The 24,024-nt window shown below is 35.4% G+C and overlaps 2 protein-coding genes across 2 annotated transcripts; both read left to right on the top strand.

The window, feature by feature from the left end:
- The first annotated feature begins 6,851 nt into the window (after window positions 1-6,851).
- LOC131634058 (classical arabinogalactan protein 1-like) lies at window positions 6,852-7,518 on the top strand. Its single transcript, XM_058904738.1, has one exon. The coding sequence runs from the start codon at window positions 6,946-6,948 to the stop codon at window positions 7,348-7,350; it is 405 nt and encodes a 134-aa protein (XP_058760721.1). The 5' UTR covers window positions 6,852-6,945; the 3' UTR covers window positions 7,351-7,518.
- A 9,521-nt stretch (window positions 7,519-17,039) lies between these two features.
- On the top strand, window positions 17,040-17,442 carry LOC131634075 (classical arabinogalactan protein 1-like). The gene has a single exon (XM_058904754.1). It carries the CDS (start codon window positions 17,069-17,071, stop codon window positions 17,345-17,347), a length of 279 nt encoding a protein of 92 aa, XP_058760737.1. The 5' UTR covers window positions 17,040-17,068; the 3' UTR covers window positions 17,348-17,442.
- Window positions 17,443-24,024: the final 6,582 nt, after the last annotated feature.

The raw sequence follows: 24,024 nt of genomic DNA, 5'->3' as shown, positions 1-24,024 counted from the left end.
GGGGTCCATATCACTGATCCGACGAGCTTCGTCCGGTGAGGTAACCAAGGGGAACTTCTCGAAATAGCCTCCATCCTTGTAGCAAGAAGGCAACACGAAGGCACGCCCGGGACCTAGGTTCGACTGATATGGACGTCCCCCCTCGGAAGGACGAGATCTCTTGGATAACCTCTCGTCGACATGAATCTTGTGAGGAGAGCCTGCCGAGCCTGAGTTCTCTCCAGCTCCGGCTCCCTGGTTCTTCTTCTTCTGATTCTTCCTCGCATCCAATGCCTGTTTCAGGATATTATCCTCCTTCTCCGGCATAGCCTCTGCAAAGAAAAAATAAACAAGTTAGCAAAATACCGGACAGAGATCACAAAGCAAGGGAAATGGACACAACCTAACAACGTCCAGGTCTCCTCGGGAGTCCGACAAGCTAGCAAAGCCTTGGTATTAATAGGCCGCTGCTCCGTGATCGGCACCCCGTCCTCGTTCAATATGGGGTCTCCATTCCTCGTCACCCAACGAGACAGGGTAAAGCTATCTACGTATTTGCAGAGGACCGAGTATGACTCCCGGTCTTGATCATCCAAATCATCGTCCTCCCAAGCGTAGTATTTCGGAGGAGATGCAAAATGACCCTTCCACCAGAAAAACGGAAACGTCGTGCAGAACTCCCTTACTTCCTGCCCATATTCATCCCTCACTATCTCCCCCTCTGCATCCCGCTCGGCCACCATATCCGACACCGAAGAGTAGGCCGTTGGACTTAGGGGGCGGACAACGAAGTATCGATCCTTAAAACCCTTCACGGAATCAGTATACATTCCGAAGAGTTTACGCTCGGCGTTCCTGAACGAAACCCAGCTGTACCGCCCGTTTGACGCCTGCCGTTGAACACGAAAACATCTTCCGAACAACGCAGATGTTGCGCCTATACCCAAATAATCACAAACAATCTCGAATGCCCGCATAAAAGCAAAAGCATTCGGATGAATTTGGGACGGCGCCAGAGATAGAAACGCCATAACTGAAACCTGAAAATCAGAGAAGGGTAACCGGAAGCCGAGCTCCCTAAACACGTAATCGTACATCGCGAATCCGTCCCCGGCAAACCGAGAGCATATGCGTTCGTCCGGAGACGGGCAACCTATTTGATAATTGGGCGGATCTCCTTCCCCCAGAACCTCAATTTCTGTAAACGCCCCATCCAGAGACGCGGTGTACCGAGAAACAACGGATAGAGCCTCCTCGGCTATCCAATCGGGCGCAACGATATGTTCATAACTGAATAACGGCATAGGGGAAACCCCTCCCTCGGCATCCGAACCAGGAGATCCCGTGTGAGCGCCTTCGGCCGAGGGAGTGCCATCTTCCTCAATAATTTCGACGTCGGAACTAGTTGCCGTCGAGCTGTCGGAGTCACTGGTCGTCGAGTCGGTGTCCGAGCCGGATCTTGAGGTAGCACTCGAGTCTGATTCACCTGCACGCAGAAGGGAGAAGTGAATTCGATAGTCCATCAAATCCACCCTTCCACCGCAAGGCAAGCGAAAGGGTAGAGCAGGAGCAGCAGAGCCCCCGGCCAAACCCCCATCGAGGAACAACGCTCGTCAGCCGAGGACTCACAGATGACACGACAACGGGAAAGCTTATCTTAAGCAGTTTAACGCCAACATACTCCGGCCTGCCAACCCACGCTGACCCCCGGGCATCGCTTAGATAACCCGGGGAGGATGACGATGGCGAAGACCTCGAAAGCGAAACACAAATCCTATGAAAAATAGTAAAGCAACGACAGGCTAAACGAACTTACTTGCAGACATGATGTGGATGGCCGGGGAGAATCCTTCGCTAAGCAACGATCTTGATATGATGAGCGAGCTGGGAAATTATTCTCCGAGGAACCCTTGATCGAAGCCGAGCAGATAAACAGAGAAAGGAAAACTCCCTTATGAGAGAATTCGCCCCCTTTTATAGGAAAAAGGCTCGGAAGGCGAAGCGTCACCTCTCCTGACAGGCGCCGCCTCCTAGACCCTAGGCCATCATTGCCTATGCCACGTCAGCGCGTGGTTCCCACACGCGACGTTTCGCCCACCACTGGATTTTCCTCCGAGCGTGTATATGTAACGAGGACCGATCCACCGAGCAACCACGAGAATTGGGGTCCGAGCGTAGAAGCAAAGTCACAGCTTCTTAACCAGAAAACTCCGACTTGGGGGGCTCCTGTTCTGGACTGGGCCAAGGCTAGGCCCAACACCGCTTTCGGCCCAATAAGCCTCAGAGGCCCATGAATAGTTCATGGCCTTCCCGACACGCCTTGCTCGGCACTAACACCTTACCCGGAGCAGACGACCTCACTCGGCATTAACTCTCCCCCGGACGTCATCCTTGCCGAGGACCCTGCTCCGCGCAGGGCTCCTTCATATCCAATCCTCCGAGTAACTCGGATCCCACGTGGCTCCTAAAAGGCCGCGTCTTCCCTTGGACTTCGGAGCGGTTAACCAGGACAGAGGGCGTACACGCACCTCCGATATTTCCGCTCAGGAAACCTGGCAGTCTCCTAGTTGGGCTTGGGAATCCAACCCAATAGCGAGATCATGGCCCAGCGCTGGGGGCTATATATACCCTCTTTGACTAGAGGGTCAGGTATTCAATTCTTACTCACTCTTAGCTAGTACTTGCGCTCCTTTGCTCGTCAACTTACTTTGGCATTGGAGTACCTTGCAGGTACACCCCCCCTCCTCCTTCCTAGAAGATCCAGTCCGAGCAGCCTACGACGATTCTTCTGATCAGGTACGATCAGATGCATTCTTCGGTCAGATGGCCGTGACTTTTATGGTATTTGCAATACTTTGATTTGTCGGTTCCCGGCCTTGCGGGGTTCGACTTTGGGGGCCTGATGTTTGATTTCTTGAAGTCGGTGTTTTGGCATTCGGCCAGGATCCTCTCCCGCGAGGTGTTCAGAGGGGTGTAGTCGTTGAAGCGACCAGATGGTCCTCGGCGCTCTTTGATGTCGAGAGATCTGTCGTCTTTCCTTTTTTCATGCCCTCTCTTCGAGCCTGGGTGCTCGTAGTTTGTACTGCGAGCGGCGTCACTGCCTCGCGAGGCTTTGATGGCAGCAGCCTCTCCTTCCTCGAACGCGATGAACGCTTGAGCTTTGCGAAGGAGGGCGTTCATGGAGTGGACCTTTTTATTCTTAATGGCCTTCTTAAAGTCACTGCCGGGGAGAAGTCCCCGTTCTAAGAGGTATCTCTTCATGTAGTCTTCTGTTTGTACTTGGACGGCCTCCTTGTTGAACCTGTCGAGGTAATCCCGAAGAGGTTCGTTGGGTCCTTGTATCACGGCCTCGAGATTGGCCTCTGATTTTGGTTGTCGTCGGGAGGCTGTGAAATGGCTCAGGAAGAGTTCCTTGAGGTTGGTCCAGGAATGGATGGAGTTGGGGCGGAGGTTTCTGTACCAAGTCATTGCTCCCTTCCTGAGGGTGGTCGGGAAGATGCGGCACTTGATAGAGCCCTTGACGACGTGGTAGTCCATGACCGCTTCGATGCTCCGAATATGGTCGTCGGGGTCAGTGGTTCCATCATACTGGTCCAAGGCCGGGGGTTTTTCCATCCCTCGAGGAAGGCGGGCTCTTCGGATGTTCTCGGACAAAGGGCTGCGGAAGTCCTCTTCGTCGCTCGGTCTTGGTGAAGTTGAATGTCTGCCTCGCCGGGGTCTTTCCTGGTCGGCGCGATTATCCCGAGGAGAGGGACGCTCGCGGGGTTTCAGCACAGCCTTGGAGGGGCCCTGATGACCCTGCTCGGGGGAGAGGCTTCTTGCTTCAGTGGCCTCTGGTCTCTGGTTCTTCCTGCTCTTTCTTGGTGGAGAGCGGGAATATGATCTCCGACGGCGGTGTCTTCTAGGTGGCGAGCGTGAAGAAGATGAGGAACGCCGGCGGTGCCTCCTCGGAGGTGAGCGCGAGGAGGAATAGGAGCGTGACCGGTAATGTCTCCGCGGAGGGGAGCGGTACCGTCGCTTCCTTTCCAGCTCGTGGATACGGTCGTCCTGAAGTCGGAGGAGGCTGTTCGTCTTTTGCAGTTCTTTGAGCAGGAGGACAGTGACGGGGTCAGCATCCTCGGGGATGTTGAGCGGTTCCTCTTCTTCTACATGACGGGTCCTCTGCCTGTCGGAGGTGTGGGTGAATGAGGAAGCAGCGTGCCCATCTCTGGCGTCGGTCTCATTCTCATTCTGGGGGCGCTCAGGCCCATTGTGGGTTCGGGCCTGCTGGTCTTCCCCGTTCTGAACGTGTCCCTCGGGAGGGTTTTGTTCGACATTCTGAACCTGTTGGAGGCCCTGCAGCTGCTGGATGTTTTGGACCCGCCGCCTCCTAGGTTGCGAAGTCTCATGTCTCGACCTTCCCTGTCCGACAAGGGCATGTTGTGGTTCTTCTTGCCGGCGGCGATTCGTCACCTCGCGGGTGGAATCTTCGATCAGATGTTCCAGGAGGAAGGGGTCGGAGCTTGGGATGTTGTTGTTGTTAGCCATGACGATCGTGAAAGGTTATGCTTTGATCTTTGTTAAAGAAGGGGGAGCAAGATTCCCACAGACGGCGCCACTGATCGTACCTGATCAGAAGAATCGTCAAGGCAGCAGAATCTGGCTTGGAGAGCAAGATGGGGGGGGGTACCTGCAAGGTTCTCCGATGCTTAAGTTAGTAGCTATCAGAGAATGAGGGTTGAGAGTGAATAAAATAGAATAGAATACCTGACCCTCTGGTGAGAGATGGTATTTATAGCCCCCAGCGCTGGGCCAAGGTTTCCTAATTGGGCCGAATCTAATTGGAGGCCCACGTGCTAGGAAACTGCCAGAACGTCCTTGTGCTAGGGCTGAGTCAGCAGGTGACCCACGTTCTGGATGATCATAGCGTAGGGTTCGGAGGTGGTTGACCGAATCCCCCGCTGCGTGACGCGTGGTCTTCGCGCGTGGATAACTCCTTGACGGTTATCCAGTAAATGGGCCCAATGAATTGGGCCTGCTCGGCTAGTGAGAGGAGCTGGGCCTGCTCGGCCCAGGCCAGAACAGTTTTGTTATAGTAAAATTGTTTAGAATAAGTTAATCTCACTTATGTTTCAGTGGTCATTTGGACAATATTGCAAAATAAATTACCTCTAAGAGATAACCTTGTTTCGAGGAATGTGGTTTGAGAGAGTTCAAAAATGTGCAGCTCGATGATAACCCGATTTTGGTCGTTAAGATATGGGCCAACCTAGTTGACATAATGACCTCATAAGAAGAATTGCCCGATATGTATCCCAATATAGCCTGTCATCAATTGTATATCGACCCTTCTACCAAATACGTTTTCCAAAGAAAGGGACAATAGTCCTCCAAAAAGGGTGACGCCATTGGGAGCATAGTTAAGGGTCTACTCCGTGCCAATTTCATTTCCGTGTTAAAATACACTAAATGGCTTTCTAATTGTCTTGGTTCAAAAAGCATCGAGAAAATGGGGTGTGCATTGATTATAATGACCTAAGTCGGGCCTAAATCAAAGATTCATACCCTCTTCCCAACATCAATAAATTGGTGGATAATTCATTTTGGTGTAAATTATTGTCATTTATGAATGCCTATTTTGAGTACAATAAATTCCTATGCATGAAACTGTAGAACGTCAATTACTAATACAATAAATTCCTATGCATGAAACTGTAGACACTGAATATCAGAGAATGATGAATAGATTTTTTGAAGACGAAATCAACAAGACTCTAGAAGTGTACATAAACGAAATGATCATAAATTTATAAATTAAGTACTATTTATTCAATTTTATAAATATTCTTTAGAAAAAAATGCTAACAATTAATTATGAAATATGATTCAATAAACATAATTTATTATTAAAAATGTGTTATTTATAATATTAGAATAATGCTAATTTGTGTATACTCAAACTTATTTAAAAATTGAATATAAAAAATTTGTATTAAAAATTGTACGTTGAAACTATTAATAATTTATATTTTATTTTATTTTTTGTTGTGTTTTTTTTATTAAAAAAATTTAAGTGATTGACTCAAAGAGCGTTTAAAGAAATGTTTTGAATGTTTAATATTTTAATTTTGTGTCTATATTAATCTAACTCTAAAAAAATTGACTCTAATATTTATTTTGTTGTTTAGAATGTTAATATTTTAATTTTGAATTTAATAATGCTAATTTGTCTATCTTTTTAAAGAATTTAAAGGTAGTGCACTGACCATATAAATTAATTTTACACATACAACTAATCAAAATTCTTAAATTTGTCATGTTACAATGCATATCTCTTTTTCTCTTTTTTTAGATGAAGTCGGTGAAATATTTTTAACTCAAATTTTATTATTGAACATATTTATCTTTCAAATGAAAAATAAATCAATATTTTTTAAATTTTAAATTTGATCGGTTCAATGTGTTCAACAATGTTAAAAGTTTGTTTTTAAGAATTTAAATTTGATCTGTTCAATATCTATAAAATAATTATTGATTAAAATTGGTTTATAAATCAATTTTTTTAAAACTTAAATTAAAATTAGGTTATTAATTTTGATTTGATTCCAATTTAAAAGCAAAATTAAAATAAATTATAATTTAGATAGAAATAAATAATATAAAGAGATAAACAAATAATGAAAATTGATTTGATTTTGATTCGATTTTATTTTCCATCTGTAACGGAATATTTTTTTCTACATACATGAAGATTGCGAATTATTGTTTTCCAAAAAAAAATATAGACCTAATATTAATTTATCTTTAAAAAAAAGAATATCAAACGGCTCATAACGACCCAATCTAAAAACGCGTCATCACGCGGTTACATTCTATAAATACCCTTCTAACCAAAACCCTTTCTCCACACTCTCAAACGTTCTAATCTTTCAATTCTCTCTTAATTGTTGAATTTCTTTGAATCTCTTTTCTTCATCTTTTTCAACAATGGCTTCTCACACAGTTGTTCTGATGCTAGTTGCTGCATTGTTGGTGACTTCCACCATTGCTCAATCTCCATCATCATCTCCCACCAAATCACCTGTTGCCTCTCCACCTAAGTCTTCTTCGCCGTCTCCAGCTGTTTCTCCCACAGCTAACTCACCGGCGGCATCTCCTCCTGTCCCTGTGAAGAACGCTCCATCTCCTTCACCGTCCACCCCCAGCTCTCCACCATCTCCTCCTTCCCCTTCCCCAGCTACTCCCGCCGTCACTCCTGCCGTCACTCCATCAGCAATCTCTAATCCTCCATCTGAAGCCCAATCACCTTCCAATAGCGGCGCCGCTTTGAGCAGATTCACCGTCGCCGGATCTGCTGCTGTTGTGATTTTCGCTGCTGCGTTGATGATGTAGAGAGATACTTTTACTTTTTAATTAGATCTATTTTGATTTTAATCACGAATGTACATGGATCGTGATTTTTGTTTGTTTGTGTTGTTTCGATCCGTGTGATGACTCATTCATTTAATTAATTTTGTGATGTATTTATTATTTTAATGAGTGATACTTTTATTTTTTTCATCTACTCTTATTTCCTTGCAATTATTTTATGTAATTTATTTTTTTTGGATTGTACGTGCATCTCTTCAACAACAACAAGGATAAATAGAACCACAGGACAGTAAATTGTTTGTTTTAATTAGTTTAACTGAACCAAGACAAAAACAGTTGAACGTTTTTATTGGGAATCAGCTCTTGATTTTGCATCTCTTTTACGGTTAGTAATAGTTATGCAAAAAAAAAAAAACAATGAATTATAAAAAATTAAATAATTTGTTAAAAGAAACACTGAATATAAAAAATTGGTATTTTTTGGACTCTTAATAGGGTGAGAAATTTGCTTAAAAAATCGGATTTTCTCTAATATTTTTAAAATAAATTATAGTTTATATTATGAGCTTATGAAAAATATTCTCATTAATTTAAAGTCCTCATCCCCATAACAAAATAAATGTTAAATTTTTTTTGTCTATACAAGGAAAGTCAAGCCTATTTTTGACCAGACCCTCTCTAATTATAATTGGGGTGAATTCATCAAGTAAAGTCACATAAAATTAACCTTATATTAGTTAAAGCATCTACACAATGGTTACCAAGTAAAGTCACATAAAGTTAACCTTATATTAGTTAAAGCATCTACACAATGGTTATCTTCTCTGTAAATATGAGAGATAAAAAAAATCCATGGTTTTAACTTGACGAGGCAGTTGTTCCATTAATTTTGAAGCTTAGTCGTAATGATGATAATTCAATTGACAACAAGAGTGACTAATATTGAGTCATACTCAACCCACAAATAATTGCAGTTGTTGATGAAGGCAATCTCCACTGCTAGGATTGCTCCCATGGCTTCTACATACAGGGGGTGGAATTTCAAAATCTTGGATGGAGAAGCTCGTGCCTTCTTTGGTAAGATTGCTTAAAAGTTGCACCTTTGCAGCAATGGTGGAGATGGCATTTTGGTAACCATGATTAATGTTCTTGGGTCTTACATTGTTCCTAAAGAGCCAAATCCAATTGTAGATCATGACAACAACAGTAGAAATAACAATCTTGCATTGAGGGCTCCAGTCTCTATTGCAAAATTCAAAAGTGGAGCTGACATAAGTAAGATCAATGGTGTGCTTGATTAGATTTTGGAACCATGTCTAAATTCTTCTAGAGAAACTGCAATGAAGGAAGAGATGTTCATTAGATTCCGCTTGGCTGAAATAGAGGCTACACATGGAGTTATCATTAATGAGAGAAACTTTGTCTTTAATACCACACCATATGGATGAGAAAATATGATGCTTAATGAATCTATTGCCTCTAACCACTTTGGTTTTAAGAAATTGTGCCCACTATGAATCCAATGAAGCATATGCCAGAGCAGCTTCATACCTGATGCTGCATTAACTTTAGAAATAGACCTTAAACCAAGGCCCCCTTAAAAAATGGGGGTACAAATTATATTCCAAGCCACATTTACTAACTTCCTAATGTTTAGAACCCTATTCCACATGAAGCTTCTCAAACACATGTTTAGATCTTTGATTAAACTAACATGCCAAATGTATATTATTATAGAATAAATGAGCATTCCATGCACAACACTCTTAATAAGATGCACCCTACCACCAAAAGTCATCATTAAAGCTTTTCAAGCAGCTAACCTAATTTTGATTTTTATTCAAAACAGGTTGAAGGTGAATGGTCTTGGGTGTTGGAAGAGTTGGCCTTGCAAAAAAGAATGGCATCATCAACATACAAAATGTGAGATGGCACAAAGGCATTTCTATTACCTTTGATAAGCTTGATATTGTCAGTGTTCATTAACTTAGCAATGCGTCTACTGAGCATCTCCTCTACAAGGCAGAAAAGCAGAAGAGACAGAGGGTAACCTTGTCAGACTTCTCTAGAGCAAGAAAAGAAACCTTGTTGTCTCCCATTGACAGAGTGAAGAATAACTTTGATCTAGTCACAGAAGGTGTTGCAGAAGCCAAAAGTCTTTAGAAGCTTAATTAAAAATCCCCAATCAACAGTGTCAAAAGCTTTTGCAATGTGCAAGATTTCCACCAAAAGACTTGTTGTGCAACAAATTTATGTCTTGAGAGGTGAGACAAATACACTACCTAATGTCTCTTCCCTTTATAAAATCTCTTTGCTCTTTGGAAACTATATTTGGCATGATAAGAGCTAGCATGTCTGTAAGAATCTTGGAGAGGATGTTGAACTTGACGTTAGTCATGGCAATGAGTCTAAAGTTATTAATTGTATTTGCATTAGGTATCTTAGGAATGAATATAATTACGTTGGCATTCATGTTGGGCATGATACTTCTGGTAGTGAAGAACTCATGGAGTGCATTAAAGATGTCCTTTTTAATAATTTCCCAATAGGTCTGAATGAAGAATGCGCCAAATCCATTAGAGCCATGTGCTCTATCTTTATTTAAGGAGAAAAAACCATTTCAGATTTCAATTCTAGAAGGCAGTAGGGTAAGGAGAATGTTGGTGCTCTCATTAATAAGGGGAGGGATGACCTCCTCAACGAGTCCATTTTCATAAATTATATTATTGATGCCAAAAAAATTGGTGAAGTGAGAGACCACGTGATCAATAATCATAGTTGGCTCAGTTGTGATTAAATTGTCAATCTTCAAAGAGGTGATCTTGCTAAAGATTTGCTTGATTTGAGCAATCTTATAGAAAAATGAGATTCATTTTCACCGCTCCTATTATTAATAGTTTGTAGAAGGCTTTAACATATATTGTTTTGAAAGAGCAAAAGGGGCAACTATATTATATAGAGACATAATATTATTAATAGTTGTAGAAGGCTTAACATTTTTAGTGCAAAAAAAAAGGATTAAATAGATTGAAGAGAAAGAATTGATAACGAGTGAACAAAAGAAACAATCAATCTTGAATTAGAGTAAATAGTCAGACAAAATTGGGAGACAATCTAAACGAAAAAGGAATCTGACCGAGAAAATTAAACAAAGAAATGAAACACATCAAACCAACTGATCTTGGAACCCTGGAAATTAGGGAAGAAAATAAACAAACAAGATTATGATAAAGCGAAATCGTAAACTGAAAACAGAGAGAATCGTTTAGAGAAACAACGGAGAGTTGAGTTTTCTCAAAAAATTGAAGCGGGATTGGGCTTCAAGGAGGAAACCTTGACTCTGATACCATGTTAGAAATCATGATATTAGAGGAAAAAGATAAGAAGCTTGAGAAATTTGTATATTGAAAACAATGAAATGATACAAGTGAATAAGTTAGTTACAAACAAATATACCATCTACTTTATATACTACCTAACTAAGAGTCTAGCCACCTTTATCACATTTTTCATCAACATCTTTCATTAATCATTTTTACATACAATTCAAAAGAGTTTTTAGAACTGTCCATTATTTAAGTCATAAAACTTTAAGTATAAAATTTCATATCTTTGAAAAGTTTCATTTATTGTCAAGAACTCTTAAAGTATTATACTTTGAATTGCATTCAAGTGGAATAGAAGAGCAAAACTATTTATCTTGAAACTCAAGCAAAGTTGAAAAGATTATTCAAATTCTAGTCAAAGTTTGTATTGTTTGTACCCCATAGTTTTTGGTGTGATCATCAATGTGTATTGGTGATTGTTGTAAAAGATTCTTTGAATCAGGACGATTCAAAGTCCACCGTAGGTTAGGTGCTTGTGAAATCAAGAAAGTGACGTGCTTCTTTATTGTGTTAGAAGATTGTAAGATAGGGCTTGATGTAAGGCTTGTACAAAGATCTAACATAGTAGAAAATATTTCAAGGTGTGAAGTGACTAGATGTATCCCATGTTGATAAGGCGAACTATGATAATTCTGTGTCATTTACGTTTTGCGCACTTTCATTTATGCATTTAATCTTGCTAATAACATGTAAAAACAATTAAAAATTCGACAACCCTAATTGACCCTCTTAAATTGCAAACCTATACTTACATTTTTAATAGAGTTTATCGATAAAAATGTGTTGTTAATAATATTAGAATAATGCTAACTCGTGTATAAAGCCCGGGGCCTTCCACGGCTTCCTTAATCTCTGCATTGTTAATGTCTTCATTTAACATCTGAATTCTGTCTGGCTCTAGGCTTGGAAAGCCCACTTGCGTTTTCTGCCAATCGCACTAGTGCTTAGGACGAGCAAAGAGGTCCTTATAAAAATTCGTGACATGAATCTTCAAAGCCTCGTGATCATTTATCCAATCACCATTCCCATCTTTCAACATCAGGATCTTGTTCTTCCTCCTCCTTTGGATTGTTTTCATCTGGTAGTATTTTGTATTCCTGTTTCCGTCAGATAGCCACATGCTTCTAGATCTTTGGTACCACATTAATTCCTCCTGGTTCAAAATGCTGCTCAGCTCCCTTTGCAGCTTTACTTCAAGTTTTCGCATTCCTCCCTAATTATCATGGAGCTGAAGCTTGCGTTGAACTCCATCAAGCCTCCTAATCAGTTTAGATTTAATTCTCTTGATTTGGTCAAAAGAAGTAAATTTCCATTTCACAATCCCATCAACAACATTCTTCATATTATGAATTATAGAAAGATCATCTTCCCATCAACCACATGTTGCATGATTCGTGGAATAATTTAGCTATTTAAACATCACAAAATGATATATTTGAATAAAATGATCTTTTAACTATTTTAAAAATTATAGTAGTTGAATTTGAGATGCTAATTTTGTAGAAATAATACATTTTTATTTCAAGTAATATTTTAAAAATCGGATCGAAGAATAAACCGATAAAACATGCGGGTCAAAGTTTAATCGATTAAACTATGATTGAATCGATTAAACAGTGGTTGAGCCACATATTAAATTTAAACCAACATAATTTATAAAATAAATTTTTTAAACAAATATAGTTCTAATAAACAAACTTACAAAATAAAAAAATTGTAATGTAAGGCCAATAACAAATCAAAAAGTTAATTAAAGATGAATATTTATATATTTATTCTAATATTTTATCTTAAAGCTAACATAATTTTTCTTATTTCTTTTAAGACCAACATTAAATTATTCCATGTTCACAAAGAATATATTATTTTTTTATTTTTTTATTTGCATTTACATTGTCTCATGTGTTTCAATTTTATTCTTTATCTTTCATCTATACCATTTTAAAAATTTCTTATAATTAATTTTTCAAATCTAAAAAAAAAACGAAGTAAACATAAAAAAAATTATTTTTAAAATAGTCTAGCAAAATCGGTCTCACTTCTGCAAAATTATTTTGATTATTTGCAGTTGAAATGATTTATCCCGATTTTATAGGTGTAGTGTGATTTGTTGGTCTAATCTGAATCGGATTAAATTATCCGATTCAAGCAACAGGTTCGATTCAATTTTAAAACATTAATTTCAAAATCTTTAATTAATTAAGTTGTGCTGCATGCATTACTCTCAAATAACAAAAACAAAACGAGGAGGACTAAAAAGAAAGAAATACTATAAAAAAAAGAAAAATTCAAATTTTAAAGTAGAAGATTAAATTTGAATTCGGTCAAAATAAAGAGAATAATGTGTATTTAAGTTTTATTTTTGGAATAAAAAATATAAATTAAATAAAGAATCAACTTAAAGTAAGAAGCTAGATCAAATCTTTATTTGTCATTTATATATAGTTAAAGATCATTAATAATATGGTTAATTAAAAAAAAGATCATAAATATTATATTATGAGCTATTAATATAAAATTAAACTAGTTCTTAAGACCCGTGCGAGGCACGGGTTAAATAATTTTTAAGTAAAAAAAATATTTTAAAAACAATTAATTTATAAATTTTACTTATAGTAAAATTACTATTGTATAAGTAAAATGTTATTGTTATTAATAGTATACATAAAGAAGTTTGTATATGTGAGGATTAAGAGTAAAGAAATATACCGATCTATTTTTCATGTATAAAATTTTAGATATATGATTGTATTTTATTGGTGTAATTAGTTTACATATCTTATGTCTTGTTGCAATATAATTTTATTTTGGATTTCCAAAAAAATTGATATTACTCCTCGTATTACTCGTTTCGTGATGAGAAATAATAATTCATATATATGCGAAGTTGAATAATTATAATTCAAGTAAAATTAAAAAAATAAAATATATATTCTAAAATTAAGTACATAAATAATATAATGGATTTATTTGAATTAACCACCATTATATTTGGATAGTATAAATATTTAGTAGTAAACTAATATTAAAATAATTAAATTATTTATTAAAATTAACTTTTATTATAACTAAATCATTATTAGAGAATTGGAATAAATAATTTTTGTTGAATTTATGTCGTTTTATTCTATTCTTTGTAAATTAACAACGTATCTCAACCTGTTAATAATTGCTAACACAATAACTTGGACAATTTGATCCGCTAATTTATGCAGATCGAGTTAAAATTATAATTTGAGAAGTTAGATAATTATTATTCTAGATTAAATTAAAATAATAAAATAATTTTTTAAATAAAATAAAATTATAGTTAGCATTTAATGTAATAGATCCATTATAATATAGAAGTTAATAAAGATTTTGTGTTGAGTTTAATGTGGATTTCTCTTTTTTTTTTTTATTTCCTAAATGCTACTCACAATCCGTTAATAATTGCATATAAACAGAGCTAAGTTCGTTTAAATTTTAGATTTATGCGAAGCAAGTTAAACAGGTTAGGCCGCTTACTCAGCTCTAATTATATTTATAGAAGTTGATAAGTATTGTTCTATTTCAAATAAAATAAAAGATATTTCCAAAATTAAGTCCAAAAACATTAAGGTAGATTTATTTTAATTCATCATTATGTTTAGAGAATTTAAATAATTTGTAGTAAAAAATGATAAAATAATAAAATAATTTATAAAATTAATCTTTAATAGTTATATATTTATTTCTATTCATATCACAAATAAGATGTAACTGATATTAAATTATAATCATGATTTATTGAAATTCATTAAATAGTTATACAAATTTAAAAAGTTAATATTGAATTATAAATGAATAATTTATTGTTACATATTTATTTCTATTTATATCAATCAAGATCAAATTAGAATAATAAAATAATTTCTAAAATTAAATATAATTATAATTAGCATTAATTGTAATTAAAATTAAGTAAATAAATAATATAATGGATTTATTTGAATTAACCACCATTATTATATTTGGATAATATAAATAATTAGTAGTCAACTAATATTAAAATAATTAAATTATTTATAATAATTAACCCATTATAATTTGAATAAATATTTGCGTTCAATTTATGCCATTTTATCCTATTCTTTGTAATGTTACAACCTATCCTATTCTTTGAATTTATGTCGTTTTATCCTATTTTAAAATTTAAATATAATTAAGCCATTATATTAAAGAGGTTTAATAATAAAAGCAAATAGTTAACAAAAAAATTGAAATTTTTAAGATAGTATTTTTTTCAATATTTAATTTTATTTTCATTTATAAAAACATATTAAATGACAATTAGCACAAATTTATTATTTTTTAAAAATATTTTCAAAAACCAAAATGGTTACCTGCCAAATTTATAAAAACTACTATTTTTTTTGGTGAAAAAAATCAATTATGGTAGTTGCTTGTTACAAATTTCAAAAACCAGCAATCTTACCAAAGATAAAGAGTCCAACTATACTAAAAAATAACACAACTTAGTCTTCACCCAAACACATGCTAATTTTTGTAATATAAACAAATCAGCTAATATGAAAGATAGTACTTTACACTATATTTCTCGTCAAAAACAAACAGTAGTTAAATTTTTGTCTTCAATTTGAATAAACCTAAAAATATACATAAAAAGATAGATATTCAATGCAATAGATGTTAGAAAATTATAGAACAAAAGTCATTTTAAAAAAAAAATAGACATAGAAGAAATGTTAGGAAACTCACTTGAAATAGTTATTGAAAGCATTCACAATTTTTTATATGTGATTTCAAAATACGGTGAGAGAAACTATCAAAATTTATAAATATTGCCGAAATTTCCCAAATAAATTTACCTCTTCATATGTGATTTGTGAAATTTATTGATAAAAATATAGATAATAGATGTAAATTAAAGGTATTTTAAAATCAAAAGGTTTACATTTGAAATAAAATACAGTTATGGACCAACAAATAATACATTGAAATGATAATGTTTAGCTTTTGAAAGAAAATTGAGTATGGATTGCAAGTTCATAGAGGAAATGGTTCATTGCCATTAAGTTTAGTTGTTGTCATTGTCTTTGCCAATCTTAATGAGATGTCTTGACCATATACAGATTTGCGATAACAATATTGATCGGTCAAAACAAAGCTATATATTAATTTCAAGAACTTAACAATAAACAATTTAATACCAAAGTAGAGACCTCAAATATTATAGTTTTTGAAAACATAGATATTAAAACTAACGATAACAGGAAAGCACAACAATGAAACCATTAGAACTGTTTGGTATGCGTCATTAAAACTCAGAAAAGGGAGGATGAAAACACATTGAGTTTATAGTACAGACAAAAATTAGTTTCATAGAAATGGAAGTAATTTCATATGTGAAAAGAATTAGAGAATTGTAAATGAATATATTCTAAGATTGATAAAATAAAATCTTACCTTTTTTTAATTGAAATTTCGAAATATTATAGATTCAGAAATGGAAATGAAATCAAAACAGATTGAATGAAATTGAAACAATGGAAATTAAAGTAATGAAAGTTGGAAAGAAAAGATACAATATAATGGAAAGGGTTAAGAAATGAAATATTTGAAAGGTGAAAAAATGAAATATTGGAATAAGAAATGAAATTGCAACGGTAATATAATGATGCTGCATTGGTACTATAAGAGACAAAACTAAACTTTTGGTTTATCTTTGGTACTAATCTATTGATATTTGTATTAATAATACTATGCTTTGAAAAATGGAAAGAATGCATGATATAGCGTGAAACAATGCATGTGAGCAAAAATAAAATAATTAATAATAAATTTTGGAAGACTAAATTAAATATAAAATTATTTCAAAAAGAAAATAAAAGTTGTAAAATAATAGTAAGATTTCTCAAAATAGAAACTATTAAAATAGTAAGTTGTCCATAATAGTGACACTTGTCAAAATTTCCTAAAAACTCATTTTGCTTTATTATTATGTATGATTATTATGTATGATTAAATAGACACAAATAAAGTGAATAACAATAGACAGAGTAGTATATTTTCTTTCTTCTTTCAATATTTTTTTGTTTCAATTTTATTTTTATTTTTTTTACCGAATATTCGTTTAACGAAGAATATTTATTTATTGCGTCTTTATCTGAATACACAAGAATTACGAATTGCCAAGTAGTACACATGATAAAATTCCAAAAAGAATAAAAGATAGGAGTAATTTAAAATAGATCAACGCGTCTTCAAGCGGTTACGTTTCTTGTATAAATACCCTCCGAACCCTAATATTTTATTCACAACAATTTCTCACTTCTTCACAACTCTCTCATCTTTTTCTTCATCTTTCTGCAATGGCTTCTTACTCTCTTGTGTTGATGTTAGTTGCTGCATTGTTGGTGACTTTCACCGTTGCTCAATCTCCACCAGTTGGCACTGCTCCAGTTCCTTCACCATCCACAGTCGTCGCGCCACCTTCTCCTTCCACTCCTCCTCCTGCCGTCACTCCGGCACCAATCTCGAAGTCTCCAGCTAAAGCACCATCGCCCTCCAAAAACAATGCTGCTTTGAACGGATTCACTGTTGCCGGATCTGCGGCTTTCGTGATTTTCGCTTCTGCATTCGTGATGTAGAGAGAGAGCTACTCTTTCTTTTTTAGTTTGAGTTATTTTGTTTTTAGTTATAAGTTTACATTGATCTTTAACTTTTTAACTCATTTTCTTTTGTTTCTGTGTGATATTTCATTCTGTAATCTATTTACTATAGTAAGTGATACAATTAGTTATTTCAATTTATGATATTTTCTTGAACATTTTTTTATATATTTGCATTGCCGATTATTTTGTTTATATTGTTCGTAATCAGACATAATTGCAAATAATATAAAATAAATGCTAACATGAACCCAAATAATAACTCAAAAGTTTGTGATCCTAAATGAACCTAAATCCTTTATGTCATTAGTGACTTCTTCCACCTGGGTGTGGAGTTTTCATTAACTAATAGTAGATGCTAAAATTAATCATATAGTTATCCTTGGGTTCTGTGTTTGAACCGTTCGAATCCATACTCAATAAAATTAGTCATAACCAATAACTAGTTTTCAACGCTTAACAAAACATGGATTGCAAATTTAAGTATAAGTAGTTGGGCTTATGTATTTTTTAACAAATAAACGTATTTTAATTTTAATAAAATGTTGTTTGTAATAAACTTATAAAGCATTTTTGAAAAAAAATTGAAGCTTTTAAAAAAAAATGCTCTATAAGTTTAAAAAAATTGAAACATATATATATGTTCATTCTTGAAGTTACATGCACTTGTTAATAGATAGATGCGAGGTTTTTTTTGGTATGGTAGAAGTCATATATTGGTAACATAAAGCAAGTTAGCTAACATACTAAATATTATATTGGAAGATTCGAAATTGTAGGGAGTTTATAAATATGATACAATTTGGCTAGTTTGATAGGAGTATTCTAAGGTGTATCCACAATAATTACACAAATGTTGAAAGGTTCCATTCCATGTAATTCTTAACATTTGTAATTGGTTCGGTATCTAAGTCAAAAGTTAGATGGAGAACATTACCTTAATGTATTCAAATCATCTCAATTTGTAATTGGTTCGGTATCTAAGTCAAAAAGTTAGATGGAGAACATTACCTTAATGTATTCAAATCATCTCAATTCCTATAATCAAATTTCATTGTGAACTGAACAATGAAAATTTATGTAATATTCAACTAAAAACATAGAAATATTTTTTTTTATAAGTAAGAATTCACTAAATGAGAGTACTAAGGATTAGGGACGGCAAAACGGGCCGCCCACCCTGCACGCCGCCCGCCCTGCCTTATGCCCGCCAAAAAACAAATGGGGCGGGTATGTCCGCCAAGTAAAATAGGCATAAAAGTCATGCCCGTCCCGCCAAGATGGCGGGTTGGCGGGCGGCGGGCTTACCCGCCTATTTTTATTTATATTTTTTTTAATAGATTAATAGGTTTTTTTTACCTTTTAATTAAACTTTTCACTTATTTTTTAAAACAATTTTTTATAAAAGCAACTTTTTAACAAATTTGCTTAAAAAGTATTACATATATTTATAAATAAATGTAAAATAAACCATCAAGAATTATAATTACTAGAATTAACTAAAAAAAGAGTGAATTTTGGAGGAGGGACGGGCTTTGGCAGGGCGGGTATGGCGGGCGGCGGGTTTTGGCGGGGCGGGCTTTAGCGAGCGGCGGGCCTAAAATTCCAACCCAACCCGCCATTTTCTGGCGGGTGCGCGGGCCGCCCGGCGGGCCACGGCCCGTTTTGCCACCCCTACTAAGGATACTCAAAACCCGCTTACAAAAGGAACGAAATGGATATCCGACAAAGAAGATTACCAACCAAGTGAATTCTAAATGATGTAAACTAGCTTTGAATCATCAATGAAAAATCACTATGAATCGATTACTTAATCAATGTATTTAATAATTTGTTTATGACAATTTAAATGAGAGATAGAGAGAGATAGAAGATATGAGGAGTTATATTGGAATTTTATATCGTTCTCGTTACGGCTTCGTCTGCGCCCAATTTCAATTTAGAATTGAGATATCAATCTTATTATGCAAAAAATTATTTACAAGAGATATGTAGTGATTCAACCCTACAAACTCTATGTTTGATGTTGGTCCTTGCACTTCTCTTCCTTTGATCTGAGTTTGATCAAGTCACCCAACAATACCAATTGATTCACCGTCTCACGCTACTCCTTTGCAAGAAACCACTGTTCTTCTAAGCTTTAACCCAGTCGAATCTAAATTACAAATTATTGTGACCCAAGATCTACAAATGATTCACCGTCTCATGTTATTCCTTTGCATGAACCTCTCATTCTTCAATGCTTTTACTCGATCGAATCCGAATAGCAAAGATCTTGTCAAAACCCTCAAACCAACACTTTGATCTTGGAGGATAAACCCTCAAAGTTTTTCTGATAAAACTCCCAAAGATTCTCAACCCAATACATCAGTTATACCAACCTAAATGAGACGTTATCAACCTAGTCTAGATGGTACCCAAACAAAAATTGATTATGTGTAGTTTGTTTGGGTGTATAAATAGATTGAAGGTTGAAGATGATGAGAAATCTTTGTATATGTTTATAGTTTCACTAAATCGAAAAATGATGCATGTATGATGTATTTATAAGTGTGCAAGTTGAAGGAAAAAAAGGAAACCTAGAAGTTTGAAAAAGAATGCAATTTTTTTAAAAAACTAAAGCATATGTCGACACATATAAGTCATGTGCCGACTCATGTTAATACATGTGTCGACGCATATTAGGTCATGTGTCGACTCATGAGAAATAGAAACTACAGTCTTTAAAACTGCACCATATGTGTTAACTCATAGAACTTATGTGCCGACACATAGACTTGTGTTTTGAGCAAAAATTAATTTTTAAAGCATGCAACTGATTTTTATTGCCATGTAACTAACTTTTGATGCATGATACCTTTTCCAAGCTTGTTCTAACTCTAAGTGCATTTTATGATCCCTAATGCAGATGTGCTTATACGGACTCAGAGATATTGTTCAATGTATAGAAATGATAAAGTTTTCCTAATTTTGTCATCATGCAAAACATATAACGAACAAGTGCACTCACATACTCCATCTTTTCGATGATGGAAAAACTTGCGACGATGCATGTGCATCCCAACTTCTTCTCGCATATGGTTCTCCCCCTTTGACAACATCAAAAAGAGACAATGCAATCCATGAGAAGTATCATTTAATATACAAATACGAATATATCTCACATAGGCATTTTGTAATAGTAAGAACAAGCACTCACATATACCCATATACATGGAGTGATGCAAAAATTAAACATAAATAAAAGGCACTACAAATCAACACAATAAGAAACATAAATACATGAAAGGTGATGAATGCAATGTAATGGTAAACTCTTGAGTCGCTTTAAAAACGTCATGTTTATTTAACTCTTCACATTGGTGATGTTGCACAAAATATGACATGGATTCATCAAGAATTACACTTACACTAACATACTCAATTTAATTCATGTTAAAATAGATAGCACATAACATGACTAGACACCAAGAACATATACTTCAAATGTTAAAGAATCAATAACACAAAGTCACTATAAGCATATAAATTGAAAACATACCATGGTTGTCAATTGAAATATTTGGAAGTGAACATTCATGAAATATACCATACATTGAGTATATCAAACATTTGAAACTTAAGGAAAATTGTAATGGTAAAAATCTTACTTTCAAGGAGAAAATGGAACGATATTACCTCATAGATGAATAGAACAGAGGATGCACCCGCTTAATATGAGACTCTCACAAGAGAGTTTTGGCCAAATGTATACAGAGTGCACGCATCAATTATATTTAGGCATCATTTGAGATGTCAAGTATCTCAAATTCCCTTCGAATGTTGAAAAATGGTTCGGTTGCAAGAGGTTTGGTAAAGATATTCGCATGTTGATTCTTACTATCAATATGCTCAAACACAACATCCCTTTTTTCAACATCGTCACGTAGGAAGTGGTGACGTATTTCAATATGCTTAGTGCAAGAATGTAACACTGGATTATTGGTTAGGTTAATAGCACTAGTGTTGTCACACATAATAGGAATACGTGAAAGTTTAAGATTGAAGTCGAGTAATTATTGTTTTAACCATAAAATTTGAGCATAACAGCTATCGGTTGCAACGTATTCCGCCTCGGCCGTTGACAAAGCAATGAAAACTTGTTTCTTGCTATGCCAACTAACTAAGGAGTTTGAAAATATGTGGCAAGTTGCACTAGTACTTTTATTATCCGACTTGCAATCGGCAAAGTCAGAATTGGAGTAACCAGCCAAACTACAATCGCTTCTTTTGGAATACTAAAGCCCATACTTAGATGTACCATGAAGGTATCTAAGGATACTGAGCGCACATACAAACACTAAACATAATGCCAGGCCTTGACGTATTAAGATATAAAAGAGATTCAATCATACCTCTATATTTCTTGACATCAACATATTTACCATTAACATCTTTATCCAAGTTGCCATTTATTGCATAGGGGTGTCAATTTATTTTTACGTCATCCATGCCGAATAGATTTAGCAATTCGTGACAATACTTTGTTTGACAAACAAACTCTCCTTCATTGAGTAGCTTGATTTGAAGTCCGAGAAAGTAGTTCAACTCCCACATTAGACTTATCTCAAATCCCCCATGCATTAGCTTAGAAAACTCCTTCACCAATTGCATATTAGTAGAACCAAATATGATATTGTCAACATAAATTTGAACTAGAAGTATGTTTTTTCCTTGACGTTTAATGAAAAGTTTAGTATCTACCTTTCCTCTAAAGTATGCTTTGTCAAGTAAGAATTTGCTAAGTCACTCATACCAAGCCCTAGGGCTTATTTGAGACCATACAAATCACGCTTTAACTTGTAAACACGATTAGGTTACTCATAATTTTCAAAACCAGGAGGTTGTGAAACACACAATTCCTCATTAATGTATTCGTTAAGGAAAACACTTTTTACGTCCATTTGAAATAATTTGAAACTCTTAGAGCATGCAAAACCTAGAAAAAGGATTATAGCCTCTAGGTGGGCAGCCAAAGCAAAATTTTCCTCATAGGCAATGCCCCCTTCTTGGTTATATCCTTGAGCCACTATCCGGGCCTTATTCCTATTTATCACTTCGTGTTCGTCTAGTTTATTCCTAAAAACTCACTTGGTGCCCATGACTTGATGATCTCACAGGCGAGGGGAAAGGTCTCAATCATCATTCCTTTCAAATGAATTTAATTCATCTTGCATGGCCATAAGCCAATGCTCATCAAGTAAGGCTTTTTTTTTTGTGTTTTTAGGTTCAACTTGGGATACGAATGCAAAGTGATAACAACAATTACTTATCTTAGAGCGAGTAGTTACTCTTTTTGTGATGTCTCCAAGAATTTTGTCGAATGGATGATCCTTGGAAATTCTCCACTCCAAGGGAAGATCAACCTTTTTATTTTAACTTTCACCTTTCTCCTTTTTAGGATCATCATCTTCCTACTCCTCAGATTTCACCGACCTAGGTTGATCAATTCCTTCTTCGGTGTGCTTGAGTATGTCTTTTGTAGATGCAATTGTATCTTGAAAAGAAATACTTTTTCTGACATTTTTTGGATAAGACTCATCAAAAGTAACATGTACTGACTCTTCAACAATAAGTAATCTCTTATTATACACTCTATAAGCTTTACTTGATCAAGAGTATCCAAGGAAGATACCTTCATAGACTTTCGCGTCAAATTTTCTAAGGTTATCCTTACCATTATTTAGAACAAAACATTTGCATGTGAAAACATGAAGATGTAATAAACTTAGTTTTCTACCTTTTAAGAGTTCATAAGGTGTTTTGTCTAATATAGGACAAATAAGTATCCTATTTAAGACATAACACGTTGTGCCAATAGCATCGACCCAAAAATACTTAGGTAGACAACTATCATTGAGCATTGTTCTTACCAACTCCTCTAAAATACGATTTTTACGCTTCATCACACCATTTTGCTGCGGAGTCCTAGGAGCTGAAAAGTTATGTTCAATGCCATATTTATCACAATATTCCTTAAAGAGGTGGTTTTCAAATTCACCTTCACGATCGCTTCGGATTGCAACAATATTTGAATTTAGTTTGTTTTGGGATGACTTTTCAAAATGTGTGAAAGCCAAAAATGTTTCATCTTTGCTCACAAAAAGATGGTCCAACAAAATCTAGAGTAATCGTCTACAATAACAAAACCGAGTAGTTCCCACCTAGGCTTTTTGTCCGTGAGGGACCAAAGAGATCCACGTCACTACAACAAATAACACTTTTTATGACGAAGCTTTCACCATTTAAGGTAAAAAACCACGGGTACATGAGACCAGAGTGCATTGTTTTATTTAAAAAATAAAATAATAGATTAGTTACCTCAAATTTAAATAAAACTGACATAAATATATGCTCAGGGTTTGATGTCCGATTCCCAACTCCTTTTATGATGGATATGTTATCTCGGTTTTATGTAAAACCGAGATAAAAACTCTCTATTTTTTTCTGCAACCAAAAAGGTGCCTTTATTTTTTGTAGATTTTACGGGATGGTTTGTTACCTCAGCTTTTTAGATTATCCGAGATAAATACTCTTTATCTTTTTAATTCCTTAAGTTTCTACCTAAATCAATTTTTGACTTTGATCCCTAACGAAAGAACACTTCTTTTCTAAGG

The sequence above is a fragment of the Vicia villosa genome, unplaced genomic scaffold, assembly GCF_029867415.1.
Source record: "Vicia villosa cultivar HV-30 ecotype Madison, WI unplaced genomic scaffold, Vvil1.0 ctg.001217F_1_1, whole genome shotgun sequence".
Lineage (NCBI taxonomy): Eukaryota > Viridiplantae > Streptophyta > Magnoliopsida > Fabales > Fabaceae > Vicia > Vicia villosa.
The sequence above is the reverse complement of the archived record's forward strand: the minus strand, read 5'-3'. Positions and strand labels throughout refer to the sequence as shown.